Source organism: Diplotaxodon limnothrissa, linkage group LG22 (assembly GCF_057381915.1).
Source record: "Diplotaxodon limnothrissa isolate DT_005_m linkage group LG22, D_limnothrissa_male_GT1.1, whole genome shotgun sequence".
NCBI lineage: Eukaryota > Metazoa > Chordata > Actinopteri > Cichliformes > Cichlidae > Diplotaxodon > Diplotaxodon limnothrissa.
This window is the reverse complement of record NC_140616.1, coordinates 17,015,641-17,036,030: the sequence shown is the minus strand read 5'-3', so window position 1 is coordinate 17,036,030 and position 20,390 is coordinate 17,015,641. Positions and strand designations below refer to the sequence as shown.

The following is a 20,390-nucleotide window of genomic DNA, read 5'->3' as shown; positions in this document are numbered from 1 at the left end:
TTAGTTTGTCAGAATTATGTGCCTGTGAGCCGCTAATGTGCCGAGCTAATTTTGATCTGCGTAAAAAGTGAATATGCAGAGAACAGTTTTAATCCACATGACATTTCAATGAAGCTGAGGTGTGAATTTTGGCTGGGTTGATGCATCACCCTTTTCTGTTATAGATTTGCAGCTGTCCTTTTCTCATCTTCTGATCTTCTTGCCCCATCTTTAGCTCTAACACAGATGATGTCATATTCGACTCTAGAATGCTTTGGTATGCAGAGGAGTTCATTTTGGACTAAATGACTGCAAGATGCCCCGGTCATATGGCTGCGAAACAAGCCCAAATCACACCACACATCACACCTCCACCACTGATTGATAGTTGTTATGAGGTGGCTGCTTGGTTTGGTTTTCATCAAACTTGATGTGATGCATTATGGCCCTTTGAACTCATCTCTCCAAAGCACTTCTGTTCCAGAAAAGAAGCTTTCTCTTGCAACCCTTCCAAGCTAGCCTTACCTTTTCAGTCTTTTTCTAATTATACTGTTTAAAAGCCCGTAGAGTCTGAGATGTAATTCTTGGGTTTCTTTGCACTTTCTGTGAGCAATACATGCTGACCTTGTTGTGAATTTATCACAAGGTCCACTCCTGGAGTTATTCTCACTGTAGAATGATGTCATGGTCCTTCACAGATTGATGGGCTTCATTGCTGATGTCTGCCACACATTCGCTTTTATAGAGGTGCTCACACCTGTTGATGATCAGTTATCAAATGCATTTTATTAGAAGCTTAAACTATTCATTCATAAGGAAGCAGTAAAGGTGTGCTTAGTTTTCCCCATGCTGCTTCTGTATTTTGGCTCAGTCTTTCTTAAATAAATAACATGATGTCATATTTTTGAGGTTGTACTCGGCTAATTTTAAGACCTGCTAAAAATTAAATTATTGTTTTTATGTCCTGATACATAAAACCTTAGAATTAACACAGGGTGTGCTTCCTTTTTCACATGACAGATTTATGCTCGATCAATTTAAATGAGAGTTTTCTGAAATGTGTCTGACCTGTGTTCTTCTTCACATCTTTGGCAGTAACTTTTGCATTACCTATTTAATCTGCTTAATAGCACTCAACAAGTATGGCACAAGGCAGCTTAATGGGAAATGTATTTAATCTGACTTGCATATCACAGATTGCCCCTGCCTGATCATATGTCTGATGAAAAATAATGTGCCCAGAAGCCTGCAATAGGGACCATATATTTTAGACTGCTGTGTTGGTAAACTGTATTTGTTGCACTCATAAATCAATTGTTAGTGCCAACCTGCAAGAATTGTATTAACCTATCCATCCGATTTCAAGTCACATATCCAAGTTATGGTCATGGCAGTAATGAATCAAGCTGAGCAGTCTAGATGTACTTTCCCACATTGACGTCCCCCTGCTCCTTCTGGCGTTCACATGCCAGCTGGGAGGTGTAATCCCTCCGGCTGTGCTCCAGGATCTCTTCCAGTTTAGTCAAGAACACTCTGAAAAGGAAGCACCTTGGGGGGTCACCAGGCGACTGAACCACATCGAGCTTCTTTTCTCATTGTGGCAAAGCGCAAAAGTCCTCCTGAAACTCTTTCAGCTTCTCTTTTGTTAGCTTGTTACAATGTCAGCAACACTGCACCCACTGTAAGTGAACAGTGTCAGTGTCTTTTGCTCTTGCACCACATCCAACCTCTGGCATATGGAGTAGCAGGAGTGCTAGGGAACTCTCCGACATTTATTAATACTGCAAAAGCTACGTGTAAGTCACAAATCAACACTTAAAGCAGTTAAAATGATGTTAATTTACTGGGATATGTAGTTTGATTCTCTCCTCTCAACTGTTGACAAATAAGGATATGTAAATTGCAAAAAATGGCTAATTTAGGCTACTTATTGAAGTGGTGTTTCTTTGGGACTATCTATTTATGATATAGTCTGTTGGAAGTTTTCCTGTCCTGTTTCAAGATCCTAACACAGCATCAGTGCCAAAGAGCTTAAAATATCCAAGCCTGTCAGAGCCACTCAAACCAAAAAGGGGATTTTCAAAGTGTCACTGAACTGATAGTTACCTCAGCTACATTAATAAAATAAACACTTGCTCATCATTTAATTGTGAAATTTGTGGCACAGGTACATATCGGGCAAACAGGGTCAAACCCACGCCTCCACTCAGGCAGGGAGCTGCGATCAAAAATTTAGGACCATTTCAAAGAACTTGCGGTAACTTCAGCTTCTTTGCAAAGATGACGGGCGGGCGTAAACAAGGAATAAAGATGAATTTAGACTGGAATGAAAGAGTGTGTATGAATCCTATAAAAACACAGATTTTCTATGCTTGCTAAGATATTAGCATTTAGGGAAGATGAAGCAGGTTAGGCCAACTCCCCCGTTAATTATGTTAACAGTAATATGGCAAAAAGAGCAGCGCTGCTCTTTCCCCAGTTTTCGCTGGGCTTCTGGACTAAAGAGTTGAAAAGTTTATGGATGGCCTGGAGAATTTGGCATTTCTCTACACAGATTACATAAAACTGGTAGGCAGAATGTCAGTTTCCAAGGCAACTGTATTTTTTTAATTATTATTATTATTTTTTGTATGTGTGTCTTTTCTGTCATTCTCATGTCATTTCTCTGAGTGCACTTAGTTTTCATCATCAGCTGATGCCTCTGTGGGTTTCTAAGCTTTAGTAATGGTGGGTTAAGTTTCACATGGGAAAGTGTGTTTAACAAGCTGCGACTTTACAGAGAGATGATGGGGAAGGAGAAGGAGTTCAAGCAGCAAAGAGTTTTTGTATGAATGCAAAAGACTGTTGGATTAAATGAAAATGTTTGATAACATTTATTACTGTAATGTTTAGATATGTGTTCATCTTATTTTTTGCGTCTAGACGATGTGAGTTGTAAACAGGCTCCAGGAGAATCTCATTATGCTCCCAAATAGTGCTGCGTAAACATTTACCTGCAAATGTCAATGTGTGAATTAAAAGGCTTTTAACTGAGACTTACACACTTACCCCAAAGTATCCACTGACTGATGATGTAAGTGTGATCTTCTGATACAGGGTGGTAGTATATTCACATTACTTTAGAGACAGATGGCTGTGTAGTAATTTTAACATTCATACTATTTGCACTGTATGGACGGTTTAGTTATATTTTCCAGTTTACAGTGCAGTGAAGTTCATATTCTCTGTGGCCCGCCCACACATTTTCACACCACAAGCTGCTTTGTCTCGTTCTAAACATTAAATTCAGCCTTTTTTTCCTCTCTCAAATGAAACTGGGACAAAATGAATACATGAAGAATGTTTATACTTTTAGAAGTATTCGAACAACTTGATTTACAGGTTTATTAAAAAAGTACTGTGTATATTAGTAAAGCCTGAGCACACATATTCCAATGGCTTGCCCCAAGGATCCTATTTTTAGCTGCATTGCACCAGTGAGATATGTTATAGGACGTTACTGCCAAATTTGAACATACTTGGATACTAAATATAAAAGGTAACTCTGCTTGGAAATCAGACACATTCAAAACTGTCGAGTCTCGACTCGTCTAAAAGAAAAGTCTTAATTTGTTCTTTTATAGCTGTTGAAATTCTTTTTCTGCTTCTGTTCAAGAAAGTGCTTTGAGGTATCATCCCATGTTTGATGAATCATATATCTCCCACATTCCTTCTTGCTGGGTGACGATCTTATGCAGTTTTTAATATTGTTGATACTTTTCTCAAGGCATAACCATTGACTGATGATCATTGGTAAGTAGGTGAGAGTCCTGAGATGGGTTTGGGTATAGAGCTGGACTGATATATCGATCCCACCGATTGCACAGTCATACCTAGTACAAATAGAACAAAACACAGTAGACTTTAAAGTGGATTTTTTTTAAAAAGTGTAAGAAATGTGCAAGCAAAAAACGAATGATTTAATGAATAAATAAAGGATTAATCAAATGATTACTGCACATATTATTATTGCCCCCCAAAAAGCTGGAGGTAGCTTCCCCGAGGGAGGTAGCCAATCAATGTTAGCACTGATTAAGGCTGTTGCCCTGCTGTCAAAGCTGTCCTTGAGTCTGTTCAGAAGTTCCTGACGACTGTAAGTAACTTCTGCTCGACATACAGTAGGAAAAAACACATACATCCACACGTATACATATAAAAAATATTTAAAAAACAAAGCACCGAACGTGAAAAGAAGTAAGCCGCTGCGTCTGTGTGCGCCGCCATCTTGTTCGGCTGGTGATGTATTAGTATCGGTTTTTATAACAACGGATGAATAGGAATTGAAAGTAAAGACGAGACAGGAGAAACACCCTTCGATCATGTAATGAGTGTTGCTGTTGCATAATTTGTACACCAGAGGGCAACATCCCTGTTGGCAGCTCACCAAGCAGCTGTTCTGAGCACAGCTGAATTAGAGTGTAAAGAGGAAATCCACAAATTGTTGTAATAGTAAAACAAGATTGTTTGTGAACGGCATTGTTACATTATCTTAAAAAAGACTCGCATAACAAATGTCAGGGAACTGTTTATGTTTACTGTGTCTGATAGAAAATCATACGTCTGGGTCTACCAGTAAAAAAGGGAAGTCTTGAAAGGAGTGTAGCAGCTTCACTCACATTTATGACAAGAAGCTCACAGCAAACCTGGAAATTGTCACAGTCAGAAGTCGCTGGGCTTCTGAAAGTTATATAAGAAATTCCTGCTAAAGCCTTGAAAGGTTTCTTTAATCCCCTTTTTCTGTATTGATATGTTGTCCAGCCACAGTGCTATTAACCAGGCTATCCATTAATATCTGTACTTTACCACTGGTGAAAGAAAGAGTTTTAAATATCTCTCAAGGCAGCTCATTTCACTACATGAAAAAGCTAAGTCAAAACAACAGCTGCACACCACTGCAGTAAAAATTAAAAATATGTATGTAGCGCTGTTGATTAGTTATTCACAAATTAGCTGTTATATTTAGTCACGTTTTTCCATGTTTATTTCTTGGGTTGTGAGTGTGAATCAGGGCAGTTATCTGTTTAATAACTCGCTTTTTGTATTGCATGATTTCATACTCAAAGAGTCCATCCTCAATTCCAGCCGGTGCACTTTTTACCCCTCCCACAGCTCATTCTCTGCTGCAGTTATAATCACCCGTAGCTAATTAAGGGGCTTATAATATTTCCGTTGAGTTGCCTGCAGCTTTATTTGTGCAGCTGTGTCCAAAAGCTATCGATTGTGGCTGCTGGTGTTTGTAGCTTGTTTTCGAGCAGAACGGCCCTACAGGCGCTGAGAGCTTTGAAGGATCCTGAAGATGAAGGGTAAGGTTGACAAGGTTAGCTTTAGTGTGTGTGTGTGTGTGTGTGTGTGTGTGTGTGTGTGTGTGTGTGTGTGTGTGTGTGTGAGAAAAAGAGAGAGGTTTTAATTCCTCTTTAAACTCACTACCCTATGTTACTCTAATAAATAAAAACATTATATATATATATATATATATATATATATATATATATATATATATATATATATATATATCTCCATAATACTGTGTCAGTGGCACTTGTAGATCAGAGAGCTGTGTCTTTGCAGGTCCCATCACTTGAGCTCAGCATGCATTGGAAAAGAGGTGGGCAATATGAAAGAAAAGAAATCGGGAGGAGTTAGTGAAGGACATGAGAGGAGGCGACAGAGCTAGGTGGATTTGTGATGCTCTTCACAGCATCATGCTAATGAGGAGGATTATTATGTCCCCCCCCCCTCAGGCTGTGGAGGCACAGTGTGGGCACAAGTGTGTTTCACTTTTGATGCTGGGATTTGTGTGTAAGGCTGTTCATGTGTGTGTGTGTGGTACATGACAAAAGCAGCAAGCCTAACCTTTCAGAAATGGTTCTGTTTAGCTACCTTGACATCTTTGCTCTGTATCCACTTTAATAGGTGTTCATAATCCCTATTCATTAAAATAGCTTACTCCTCCAGATATATAAAGTCTGCAGACTGGGTTAAGAGGCATCCATGTGTGTTTAAAGGTCAGAGCCAAATGTGTTCACGAGTTACGATTTCTAAAATTGCTCAGCTTCACACACAAACCTACAAACTCATAAGCGTCTATGCTCCTTATTTTCTATCCTCCTTGCGTACACACCCTCTCTCCCACCCCCTCTTTGCCTTCTCTTTTCTACTCAGGTCCCCCTCCTCCCTCGCTCAGCAGCAGCTAGTGGTATGCGCCAATCGTCTTCGCTCTTCTCCCTTCTCTCTCTCTCTCTCTCTGCACTGTCAGCCTCAGCAGTCTCCACACCACAGCGAGACACTGGTGCAGCGCTGATCCCCCCACATGCACGTGCATGATTTGTGAGTGGCAGGTTCTTAAAAAAAACAACGCTCAGCACCGAAGTGTGTACAAGTGTGCATGAGAATGTTTTTCTGAAGCATCTTTTTGTGCCGAGGAGCATATGTGCTGGCCGAGAGACAGTGTGAGGATGCATGGTTGGCAGGTGTTGTCGTGATCGGTGGAGTTTTTGGTGTACTATCGTTGTGTTGTCTGCCTTCCCCCTTCTCCTCCGATTTTGGTTATCCTGTGAGGACAAAAAGCATCCTGCTGGGATGTCCACCTCGCCTGGTGCAAATGATGGGAGCCAAAGGAACTCTTGTAAGTGACTTTATTTCATCTTTTCTATTCGAGGGTAGTGATCTCTGTGTTTTTCCAGGACGTCAAATATCTGAATGGTGCTGATTTTATGCGAAAGAACCTTCCTTTTCCCATTCAAATAACGGATGTTATTTTGAAGGGAGGCCTGGTCAAGACAAAAACAGGACATAATTTAAGTAAATGTATTTTACCGTTAATGCATCGCTAGGGAAATAAAGACTGCACTTTTTACTGACAGTAGGAATGTAATGTCTGCTGATGTGTGAGATTTGGCTTGTGTGACACTGTACTGTATGTAATTAAGAAAATGATATGTAAATTAGTAAAAGTGAAGTAGTCCAACGTGTACAGACTGCTACATGTTTACATGATGCAGCGCTCAGAGGGGTGTGTAATGTGGGAGTCCGTGCGTGCGAGTGTGTTTCCACACATCCTGGAGCTTCTCCAGCTGTCGACGTATCGGGAAAGTGCCGTTCGTCGACTGACAACCAAGACAGCTGTATTTTCTCAGGAAAAGACCAGATGCTGATGTCATTCGTTACCGTCGAACTATCAAATATTTCATTTTAACACCTGTGTTTGGTGTAGTCGCTGTTAAAACTTATTTATTTTCTTGTGTTTTTGTGTTTTGTTTTTTTAGAATAAGCTTAAAAACTCATACGATGTCATTTTCATAGCGTAAATTAGTTTCCTTTGTAAGTGTGTTTGTACTGTATCGATAGCTTTAGCTGTGCAGGGCAGTGCTAGGTTGTGGAAACAAGAATATGGCTATACCGTGTATTCAGTGGGTGAAAGTGTGTGGGACTCATGTGCGTTTTTGTGAGTTTTAATGTTTGACTTCATTCTGGCTTCAAGTAACACACACACACACACACACACACACACACACACACAAAGGATTGCTGTACTGTAAGTGGGTAATTGATAATACGAAGTGAGTCATTTTGACTCATTTGAAAGCTCAGTGGGAACATACACACACACACACACACACACACACACACACACAGGATTACATTGACTGTCTTGACTGAGGCACAGATCACAGCTGGGAAAATGGGCCTTCTCTTATTGCTTTCATTATTATTGCACCATCCCCCTCTTCCTCCTTTCATTCCCCTTCTCCTCTGTTATTTTCAGGATGTTATTTACTGTTCAACCTTTCATAACTTGCCTGGAAACCTTCTGTGTGTCTGGGTGATGCATTAATGATCACACAATGACACACCCACCCACAGTAGGTATCAATTGTGTGTTTGCGACTGAGGGCTTTTTTTGTATAATTACACTGTTGTATGTTCTTTTATTTGGCTGAGTAATACTGAAGCCTCCGTTCTGCTCTTTCATGTCTAGTTCTTGGTTGCTTTGTGTTGAATTTGACCAGTTTGCTCCTTGTCAAGGCGCATCCATCACATTACCTTATCACAGAGCCGTGCTTTCAGAAAGAAATATCAAGTGACTGCAGGCTATGATTACTGATTTACTAACCATAATGTTACATAACCAAAAGCAGCATCTGAGGACACAGTGTAACCTAAAGAATAGCTTTTAGGAGAAGAAAACCACAGATTGAACAAGCGAAAAGGAAAAGATCTCATATCTAAGGTAGTATAAATAAAGCAGCCAGCGTGCTTGTGATCATGAAATACAAATTTAGTGCTCACTGCACTGAATTTATTGATTAAACCCTGAAAGCAAATCATCAGAGATGATACGAAGAGAGAGGATACTTATGAACTATTTATGGACTTGTGTTTTTCAGAGCGTCTTTTTTTCTAAAGTGGCAGTATTTTTATCTGCATCCTGTCATCTTGACTCAGTGTGATATTATCAAAGTGTAATGATGGTGCAGATCTCTTCTATCCTCGTTAGTTTGTGTCCTCTGTAAAGGAGCAACAGCAGGCACCTGCCACTGAGATGGATGTGCTGTGTCATCACTTCCTCAGCCAAATGATGGCTTACCTCACCTCTCTGTTCCTCTCCGCTATTTTCCCCATCTACTCACCTCTCTTACCCATCCCCACCTTTCTTTCTCTTTGTGCACGGTTACTGTACACATCTGCTCTCTTCACCACTGGTGTCCTTAATCTCCTCTCCTCTGCCCCCCCCCCCCCCCCCCCATCGCCCACTTTATCTAGGTTCACATGAAACTTTAATTGCATGTAAATCAAAGTGCTCCAGATATAATTAGTCTTTTGTGCTGCTTTAATAAGGAGAGTCTGCACTATTGAAATATGGTAGAGTAGCAGACTCCTGCACTATCTCAGATAGCTAAAGCCACAGGGCAAACTCAAGTTTTAATGCTGAAGGAAGTGACGTGAACTTTTGAAGTGAAGGTTTTTAGTAACTTAAAAAAAATGTATTCCTGGTGTTTTTTGGTTGTCCTTACTAGTGTAGGGTTGATCTTCCTTGTCCCTGCATAAAAATCTGTTTATGTTCACCAAACAATATTTGATAGGTAAATGCTCATTAAAGGTATCAGTATTGGGACTATGTGTCAGAAATATTGGATTTTAAAATATTGGTGTCTACTTTCAGCAGAACGGGAATGTTGGAAATGTGACAGCGAGCAGGCAGCAGCACAGAAGGTGGGAATTTTTCATGCTGAACCAATTATTTGCTCGTGCTAAAAAGTTAAAGCTCTCTAAATGACACGATTGTTGTTTGAATCTGGCACTGAAACGAAAATGTCTCCAGTGAGTAAGACACTGTAACTGTATGCTTTTATTTTTGCATACATTTCTCCTCCTCAGTTGCTTTAGTTAAACTAAAAGCAGTTAGCTTGTGAATTATTAGCATATTCAAACATTAATCACAGAGCTTATAAACACAGAGTCTGTGCACGCTGACGTGTGTTTAATTTGTCTGATCATTGTCAAAGACGGCCTTTGAGATTAGAAGAGATCAATATTCACTTCAACTGACTCCTCTTCTTGTTGCTTTGTTTTTGCTAAATGACAAAAAAAAATTGATTATTTTTAGACCTTTTTCATTGTTTTCACTGCTAGTCATTAAGCAAATAGGCTCATATTTGCACATTTAATAGTCGGGGGGGTGTTTTTGTTAATTTACCCACTTGTTGTTGAGTCACTGTCAGGGGTAGACATTTGTTCAAACACAAGTAAGAGAAATGAGACAACTGCAGACCGACTCAGAGTGTAATTAGAAAACGTGCGCACGGGTGAATGTCTCTGAGAAGACAAAACACACCGAGCACAGGCTTGCTTCCTTTATTTATAAGGCAAAAATGGGTTACATAGTACTTCCTCTTTTAACTGTCAGGGAAGAGGTTAAACATTAAATCAGCTTATCTGATCTTTCACACACTGGGATAAGAATACAGAAGTATATCATGCTTTATCTGACATCACAGACACTGAAGTGAAGAATGCATCATTATATCATGCTGTCAAACATCTCAGACACTGAGGTAAGGAATGCATCAGTTTTCCTTTAACAATAGACTTGGTTAGGTGATTCTTCAACAATAGGCTTGGTTATGTGAAAATATATGAACACACAAAATATAAGGCATACTTGGTTAGAATATAAGGCTTACTTGATTATATTGTATTATAGAGATTTGGTTATAATGTATAATGTAGAAAATCTCTAACAGTCACACACATGTCAGCCACGGATATGCAATATTTATGACATCTCTCTGTGTGCTCCAGGTTTGTTTATTATCCTTTTGTCCCCCTCTTCCTCCCTCCCTCCCTCTTTCCATGACTCGTTTCCACCTTCCTTCTTTCCAAGTCATGTCCACCTGGCTTAACAGGTGTTGCTGGCAAACCGTTAACAATATGTCTCCTCTAGTAACACTCATAAGTTTACTCATCTGTACTAGAGAGACCGCTTACAGTTTGTATCTGTTGCATAAATTGTAAATTGGCGATTTTTAATGTTTTCATTTGTTACTTTGTTATGCTTTTGTATAACATGTTCAATTTAATTAGGCACGGATGGACAAAGGGACGAGGGAGACAATAAAAAAAGCGAGACAACATTAATGGGGAGTAAAAGGAAGACGAGTACAAAAACAAAATGACATGAACAATGAAATGATAGAGCAAACAAATGACACTAAAGAAAGGAGAGAGCAGCGAAAAGGAAAAGGGATAGGATTGAAAACAGGTGGAGGGTGAAGGAGAGTGGATGATGAGACATGCAATTAGTGACTCGAGAAAAATAAGAGATTAATAGTAGAACAGGCCTTTAAAGACTAAATCAAATCGGGTAATACAGTAAAGAAACAGAATATTGATGTTTTAGAGCAAGACAGACACAATGTCTGGAAGTCTACTAATTGGTGCTGGCTGTGGTGGTGAAATAGAGGAACCCAGCACTCCTCCTCTACAGCCATGACAGGATCTTTCATTAATTTACAAATACCGACAGATAAAAGTGAGAGAACCATCTTGTCACACACGATGTCCTATCATTACTGTAGTTGTGACATATTTTCAGAGGTTTTGGCTTAATGCACTGTGGTTTAAGTGATTAACCTACAGAGCATTTAACACATGTAATATTATTACATAATACCAGAAGCTCTTCAAGCCCTTTTATATGTGCTGTCATATGTGCTTGTTTTTAATTTGGCATGCTAGGATTTCTGCTCAGCCGTTTGAATTGTTGAAACATCTCAGCACATTAAGAAGATATCGGTTGTTTGGTTCAGAATGTACAAAAAGAGGATCGCATGCACTCTCGTCAGGCCATGTGTGAGTTAATGTAGATTGTAATGGAGTTGTATAATCTTTCCGTTACCCTTTTTTAGTATCACAGCTACAAATAAGCTCCTGTTGCTTATCATGCTGAGAAATTATACTCTGAGCTGCGTGACATGACAAAGGAATAAATACTTAGATCCACACAAAGCGTAATGACTGTAATTAAAGGGACAATAGTGACTGATATATAATTTTACACACTAAGGAAGTGCGAGAGGGATGAATCTGAATTTAAGCTGTCAGGTGATTTCAAACACCCTCGCAAATGTGCCTGGCGGTGATGTAAAACTCAGGGACGAAGATGACAAGCTGCTTTAAATTCACACACACACACATTGAAGAGATTAAAAAACACCGTGCATTCTCATGCATAGAGCATCTATCCAAATGTGAAATCTCTTTTCTCATTGCACAGAAAAGAAGCACGTGTAATGGGTGTTTTTGTTTCAAAACCTGGTCACAGATGGTTTAAAACTGAATAAATAAATTAATGGGGACTTGCTTTTCGTCCCCGTTGAGAAGATGCATGGGTCCATGATGTCACTGTGTAAACACAAACAGATTCCCACAACATGAATCTTATCTGGAACACACACTCATATATACAGACAGATTATCTCAGTCTGCCTTTCGTTTACTCTGTCATCACAAGATGACAGCAGAGCAGCTCTTGAGATATAAAGGAGTCGCTTTTGTATATATTTATATAATAGTTGCATTATCCCACGTGGCTGCCTCTCGACCCAGGTTTATATGCACACATTTCTACCACGGTTATTCATAGACCTTTGTTGAGATGCAAATGAGGAGACTTCACTCAGGCAAGTCTGCTGGACCAGACGGAGTGAGTCCCCTTGTCCTCAAGGCCTGTGCCCCCCAGCTGTGTGGAGTCTTTCATAAACTGTTTATGCTGAGTCTGAGTCTGCAGAGGGTCCCGGTGATGTGGAAGACATCATGCCTCGTCCCTGTACCAAAGACGCCTCGTCCCAGTGGCCCCCAGGATTACAGGCCCGTGGCACTGACCTCCCACATCATGAAGACCCTGGAAAGGCTCATCCTGGACCAGCTGCGACCCATAGTAAGACCACATCTGGATCCCCTTCAGTTCGCTTATCAGCCTCGTCTCGGAACAGAGGACGCCATCATCTACCTGCTCAATCGTGTCTACACCCATCTGGACCAGCCGGCGAGCACTGTAAGGGGTCATGTTTTTTGACTTTTCCAGTGCTTTCAACACCATCAGGCCGACCCTCCTGGGTGATAAGTTAGCAGCGATGCAGGTGGATGCTTCTCTGGTGTCCTGGATTGTTGATTACCTGACAGGAAGACCACAATATGTACGTCTCCCACAGTGTGTGTCTGACAAGGTGATTAGCAACACAGGGGCACCACAGGGGACTGTCCTCTCCCCCTTCCTCTTCACCCTCTACACCACAGACTTCAGCCACTGCACAGAGACCTGCCATCTTCAGAAGTTTTCTGATGACTCTGCGGTGGTTGGATGCATCAGCAGGGATGATGAGACAGAGTACCGGGCTGTGGTCGACTCCTTTGTCACGTGGTGTGAGCAGAATCATCTGCAGCTCAACGTGGCAAAGACCAAGGAACTGATCGTGGACTTCAGGAAGACCAGGAAACACTTGACCCCTGTTTCAATCCAGGGGGTCAGTGTTGACATTGTGGAGGACTATAAATACCTTGGAGTACACATTGACAATAAACTGGACTGGGCTAAAAACACCACAGCACTTTACAGGAAGGGCCAGAGTCGTCTCTATTTTTTGAGGCGACTGAGGTCCTTCAACATCTGCCAGAAAATGCTGAGGATTTTCTATGAGTCTGTTGTGGCCAGTGCGATCCTCTATGCTGTTGCATGCTGGGGGAGCAGGCTGAGGGTCGCAGATGCCAACAGACTTAATAAACTGATCCGTAAGGCCAGCAATGTTGTGGGGATGGAGCTGGACTCCCTCAAGGTGGTGTCGGAGAGGCGGATGCTGTCCAAGATAAAGACAATGTTGGATAACACCTCCCACCCACTCCATGACATGTTGGTCAGTCACAGGAGCTCGTTCAGTGAGAGACTGAGATTACCGAAAAGCACCACTGAACGACACAGGAAATCATTCCTGCCTGTGGCCATCTCCCTGTACAACGCATCCACTTAACACACTGTTTGCTGCTACAACTACACATGTTTCTTTTCCAAATATTTATTTATAAGTGACTTATGTATGTATGTATGTATATATATGTATATATTGTACTATTCTTAGTTAGCGTATTGTCTGTCTTGTCTTAATGTTGGTTTAAAATGGAGCACTGTAACAAAAAATAATTTCCCCCAGGGATCAATAAAGTATTCTGATTCTGATTCTGATTCTGATTTGTGTTTGCGTTAGCATGGGCTCCTACAAAGAAAGCATGAAAGAAAGCTTCTCAATCCATAAAAAGGAAATTCATCAACTGAAAATTACACAAAATAACACATTATGGTCTCACACGACCTTCAGTTTGTGTTCTTCTTGGACATAAAGACTTTAACCGAAACATACATAGACAAATCTCAAATGCAGTTTATATTTACCTTACTGTAAAAATGTATTGCATTCTCGCTTCCACCTCTCATCAAAAGCACTTGTCTCTCAATTCAGGTGACGACAGAAAAATATGCAAACTTTAAATAATAAAAAGACCATGTTGCGTATGTGTCAGAACACCTGCTCTGGTTGAGCACGACTGTTTGTCTTTAAGCTAATCTATCATTAATCAACATCTCTGTCACAGTACGGCTGTGTGCAGGCAAAAGAAGGACCCAAACGCAAACTCACGGAGACGAAACGTAAACTCAAAAACACAGCTTTAATGCTGGCATAAAGTGAAACACAAAAAACAGTACTGAACTTAAACTGGGGAGACTAAAGCACGGGGAAAAATCACACAGCTATGATGGAGACTACGACACTGACAAAGAGAAACACAGGGCTTAAATACACAGAGGGATAACGAGGGAATGAGACACAGAAGGAGGGCACAGCTGGGAGAAATCAGGACTGGACGAGACAGAGACGCAAAACTAGAAACACTCACATGAGGCATGGACCTTCAAAGTAAAACAGGAAGTATCACACAGAGACGCGAACTAGACACAGTGGAGACCGCAACTAAGAAACAGAGACAAACCATAAGGCAGAGGTCTAAGAACCAAAATACACAGAGGGAAATACTCAGCTTTGAACACAAGAGACTAGACTAGAGGGAGTAACAAAAGACCAACCATGAGAACATAATGCACAATGCAGGGTGACAGAAAACAAGAAACTCAAACATGCAAAGACACACCATAAACAGAACAGAGGGGGCACAGAGAGACATGAAGGGCAGGGGAGACTTAACATGGGTTGAAACACAAGGGGGAACTAATAAGCAAATCAACATAGGAGGCCTAATGAGCTAAACATACTATAAACATCAAAATGAACTAAAACTCAAAACACTGGGTCCTAAGACCCAGGATCGTGACAGAGCCCCCCCTTCAAGGGCGGATTCCAGACGCCCAAAACCAGGAAAAACAAAACAAAACCAAAAACAACCCACCCAGGGCGGGCGGCGGGGGTCCAGGACGGAGGGCCAGAAACAAAGCCACAAAAACACAATGTCCATCAAAAACACAGGAGCGCAGGGAACAGTTCACAACTCCTCAGGGGGCCGACCCGGAGGGCGACGGTCCAGAAGTCCATAGTTCATTTGATCAGGGGGCCGTCCGTGCGGACGGCAACGGCGGCGACACGGAAACGGTTCAGGGGGCCGACCTCGACGGCGGTGACGTGGAAACAGGTCAGGGGGCCGGCCGTGCGGAAGGCGACGGCGTGGAAACAGTTCAGGGGGCCGGCCATGCGGAAGGCGACGGCGTGGAAACAGTTCAGGGGGCCGGCCGTGCGGAAGGCGACGGCGGCAACTCAGGCGATGGCGATCAGGGGGCCGGCCGCGCGGAAGGCAGCGGCGGCGCCCAAGTGTCAGGCGTACCGGCCGAGGCTTGGAGGGCACAGGACCAGGCGACGCTGAAGCAGAGGCTGGCCCAGGCGTAGCAGAAGCACAGGCAGAGGCTGGACCAGGCGTAGCAGAAGCACAGGCGGATGCAGCCGGACCAGGCGACGACGAGGCGGTCGCAGGTGGCGGCTGGACAGGCTCCTCGGACCCTCCAGCGGAGACAGGAGGCTGGACAGGCTCCTCGGACCCTCCAGCGGAGACAGGAGGCTGAACGGGCTCCTCGGACCCTCCAGCGGAGACAGGAGGCTGAACGGGCTCCTCGGACCCTCCAGCGGAGACAGGAGGCTGAACGGGCCCCTCGGACCCTCCAGCTGACGAGGCGTGAGGCTGGACGGGCCCCTCGGACCCTCCAGCGGAGACAGGAGGCTGAACGGGCCCCTCGGACCCTCCAGCTGACGAGGCGTGAGGCTGGACAGGCCCCTCGGACCCTCCAGCGGAGACAGGAGGCTGAACGGGCCCCTCGGACCCTCCAGCGGAGACAGGAGGCTGAACGGGCCCCTCGGACCCTCCAGCGGAGACAGGTGGCTGAACGGGCCCCTCGGGCCCTCCAGCGGACGAGGCATGAGGCTGGACGGGCTCCTCGGGCCCTCCAGCGGACGAGGCATGAGGCTGGTGTGGTTCTCCGGAACCACCAGCTGATGAGGAAGGCTGCTGGACGGGCTCCTCGGGCCCTCCAGCTGACGAGGCATGAGGCTGGACGGGCTCCTCGGGCCCTCCAGCTGACGTGGCATGAGGCTGGACGGGCTCCTCGGGCCCTCCAGCTGACGTGGCATGACCAGTAGGTGCAGAGACGACCGGCTGAACAGAAGGCTGAGCAGGTGATGGAGCAAATAACTGAGCTGAACAATGGGGAGCTGGCTGAGCTGCACAGTGGGCTAAGGGCTGAGCTAACGGAAGCACAGGAAAGTGAACTGTGGACTGGGCTGCTAACAGAGCTAATGACTGAGCTATAGACTGAAAAGCATGCAGTAGTGACGGTGGTGATGGTTGTGGACTGAACTCTGAGCCTTTAGCAGAAACAGGGACGGGTACAGGCACATGCCGGACACTAGCCACTCCCACCCGAGGAGTAGGTACGGGTGCGGAGACGGGCTGTATCCTGGCTGACCTCACCCTGGGGACCGGAACAGGCACCGGCAACGGCCGGGCAACTGCCCTTCCCACCCGAGGAGCTGGTACGGGTGCAGAAAGGGACAGAGCCTCAGCCGGCCTGGAAATCAGAGCGGGGACCAACTGGGCCTCCGCCTCCCCCACCCGAGGAACTGGTACGGGTGCAGAGGTACGCCGGGCCCGAGCTGCCCTGGGAGGAGAAACACGAGCAGGAAAAGGAGCAGGCTCAGAAAAAACAGTCTTAGAAACAGCAGGCTCAGGGTCGACAAAAATAGATCCATCAAAAATGAACCCGCCGTCCACTTCGTGTTTAGCAGTCTTAGTATTAGCAGTCCTTGTTTTAATAGTTTTCGGAATCCTTGGGTTAACGGTCTTAGAGTGAGCTGACTTGGGGATGACTGAACCAGACTTAACAAAACCTGAACTGACAGAACCTGAACTGAGTGTTTGAGACCTGGTGACATTGTTCACAGTGTTTCCTTTAACAGCATTTACAGCCTTAGGCGAGTGCTTATTGTCTTTGATCTCTCCCCGTTCAGAGGGAGCGAAATGAAAAAACTTTTCCCAGTCTACGTCATCATCCAAAAGGGAGACTCCAACCGTGTCTGGGGTGAATTTATTGTCCTTTTCAGTTATGGCTTCAGGTGGGATGTGTGAAAGGCAGTCATTATAACTCACCACCGGGAGTTGCTCAGCAAATGAAAAGTGACGGCGGCGTGAGCGTCGCCTCCTCTGAGGTGAGAAAGCTGACGGGGCATACAGCTGAGCCTCTGACGTGCGGGACGGCAATGCAGAGGCTGGAGCGTGAGCATCCGAAGAAAAACGGAGCACTCCCACCCGAAGCGGCCGAGGCTTGGGTGCGAGCGGGGCAACAGGCGGAGGATTTTGGCAACTTCGGGGACCTCCAAAAGCCAGCCGAGTTCCGCGGAATAAGTGCTCATAATCCGGAGCGCGCCACGGCTTCCAGCGGAGCTCCTCCTCCAGCTGGGCGAGGGCTGCCTCCTGGCGCTCATACAGCTGAGAGCGGTTTGCTGGGTCCATGTAATGGTCGTAGTCTTCTGTCACAGTACGGCTGTGTGCAGGCAAAAGAAGGACCCAAACGCAAACTCACGGAGACGAAACGTAAACTCAAAAACACAGCTTTAATGCTGGCATAAAGTGAAACACAAAAAACAGTACTGAACTTAAACTGGGGAGACTAAAGCACGGGGAAAAATCACACAGCTATGATGGAGACTACGACACTGACAAAGAGAAACACAGGGCTTAAATACACAGAGGGATAACGAGGGAATGAGACACAGAAGGAGGGCACAGCTGGGAGAAATCAGGACTGGACGAGACAGAGACGCAAAACTAGAAACACTCACATGAGGCATGGACCTTCAAAGTAAAACAGGAAGTATCACACAGAGACGCGAACTAGACACAGTGGAGACCGCAACTAAGAAACAGAGACAAACCATAAGGCAGAGGTCTAAGAACCAAAATACACAGAGGGAAATACTCAGCTTTGAACACAAGAGACTAGACTAGAGGGAGTAACAAAAGACCAACCATGAGAACATAATGCATAATGCAGGGTGACAGAAAACAAGAAACTCAAACATGCAAAGACACACCATAAACAGAACAGAGGGGGCACAGAGAGACATGAAGGGCAGGGGAGACTTAACATGGGTTGAAACACAAGGGGGAACTAATAAGCAAATCAACATAGGAGGCCTAATGAGCTAAACATACTATAAACATCAAAATGAACTAAAACTCAAAACACTGGGTCCTAAGACCCAGGATCGTGACAATCTCTAAATGAAAAGACCTGCAGTACACTCGCTCCCGCTCTTGCACTGACATGAGTTCTGATGAAAAATTCATCAAAGAGAACATGTGTGTGAGCCTTTTCTGCATGGTGTGGCAACTCTGTTATGTATAGACACACATAACACAGGCCCAAAAGTCAGCGCACTGCAGATTTTTCACGCCCCTTATGTTATAATATAAGCTCTAGACAGTTTTAAAAAGAGACAGTCGTGTCAGGGGTTTAAACTGAAGCATGCACTGGCTCCACTTGAAACTTTGCACATCTATTTGTAAGACGATTTTTACATTTTTATGCTCAAGTCATCCCACATTGTGCTTATGCTTCACTGGTTCTGTGTTTGATGCTGTACTTGTTATGCATGTATAACTCCACACTGTCTCTCACTTGATTGCTATGTTATAGCACATGCAGCTGTTTGTAGCGGGCAAGTCTGTACTCTTATTGGGGATACTGGCAAAATGACATGTGTTTTAGAAGGTGTTATTCATCACGTATGGTATACCCTTTAAGTCTACTTGTGCAGCAGTGGGGCAGAGTTTCTGCAAAATTGGCTGAAAGGCTCAGATGCATGTCATCCCAAAATCTCTTTCACCTATACGCGTCTCCTCCCTTTCATCAGCTTTGTAAAATAGGGAATAATCATGGAAAGGGTCAATAGGTCATTCTGGAGTGGCGTCTTCACTGAACACTTGCGGTTGTGTTTTGCTGAAGTAAGACTGTAATTGCATAGAAAAAAGAGGGCACCCTTGCATAATGCATCAAAGCCTGCATGAAATGTAAAATATTCGCATATTTTATGGTCCAAAACAAACTCAGCTTGTGTACAGATTCTAAATATATGAGCAACATGCATCTATTTATTTTCACGAATCCCAAATAATCTACAAGCACTGTAGTTGATTTAACCAAACTACAGTCCAACTGTAATATTCTAGCTTTTGCATGTTCACAATATCAGCATTAAAAAAAAATGCTGCAGGGCATGTGGTCAGTGATTTTGCTGTGTATTTTAGTCAGTGCAGTCTTCCAGAGATTTTAACTGCCTTTTTATAATTGCAAGGGTCAGGTTGGCTAGGTTTCCCAATTTACACCCAGTCATTACCACTTTACCCATCATTAAAAAAGACATCACTCTTATTGGTGTGATAAAAGCTCCCTTCAAGGCAAGCAATTAACACACTAGAAAACGCTCCTCATCCTCCGTTTCTTTCCTCCTCTTTTCACCCGCTCTTTTGGCCTCTGTTAAGAGTTCAGAGGTTTCTGTGATGTAAGCCTTTTTAATTGTCTCCCGGGGAGACGGGTAAAAAATTTTTTTATCTGTTTCGAACAGTACAGCATGACATAGCCATACTACGTGAGCAGATGTGCTAAGCCTTTGTCGAGGTGTCATTTGTGTCCACCGTAGTTCAGCTCCTCGTTGTTAATTGCTAAGAGCCGACTGGCTGATAAATGATTTATTTGGCAGAGCAGGAAGTCTCTTTGTCCCATATTTATCTCTGTGCACAGAGAAGAGTATGGGAAATGTAATTTTTTATTACTCATTAAGACACAGTTAATCTCCATTTGAAAATATGTGTTTAGCAGCATTTAAAATTGCAAACGAAGCAAGACTGGAACTGCCAAATCCTGATTAGCCCGAGAATTCAATATCCACTTACTAGGAAGCGTCATTTCTCAGACCTGTCGGGAGCATTATATCACACCGGGCGTTTGGTATAAAAGACAGGCTCGATGCAGTCAGCAAAATCTGCATCAGAGAGCGTGATGAGTGCTCGTGTGGGCAGTGCATTTTGTAGGCAAACGAGAATGTTATTTTTTAACAGATTGTGTGAGGCGGGTAGTTTGACATGCTTGTGAGGAGCTAGAAGAGCTGTCAGGTGTTGTCAGATGAAACAACTCTTTCTCCCTCTCATTGCATTTCTCTTTCACCAGATATGAGGAATGTTTCAAGGCCATGTAAACTATATATAGTGGTCTTATGTAACTGTGGGTCACAAAGCTGCAGTTTGAAGAAAGGCAAGTACAGATT

General features: G+C 43.6%; 1 protein-coding gene across 1 annotated transcript in view; it reads left to right on the top strand.

Moving 5' to 3' along the window:
* Positions 1-6,477: 6,477 nt before the first annotated feature.
* Positions 6,478-20,390, top strand: part of dtnbp1b (dystrobrevin binding protein 1b) — a 33,669-nt gene continuing 19,756 nt past the window's right edge. The window contains exon 1 of the mRNA XM_085346709.1: positions 6,478-6,643. Within this exon, the coding sequence (XP_085202835.1) occupies positions 6,478-6,643 (166 nt within the window). The remainder of the gene's footprint in view (positions 6,644-20,390) is intronic.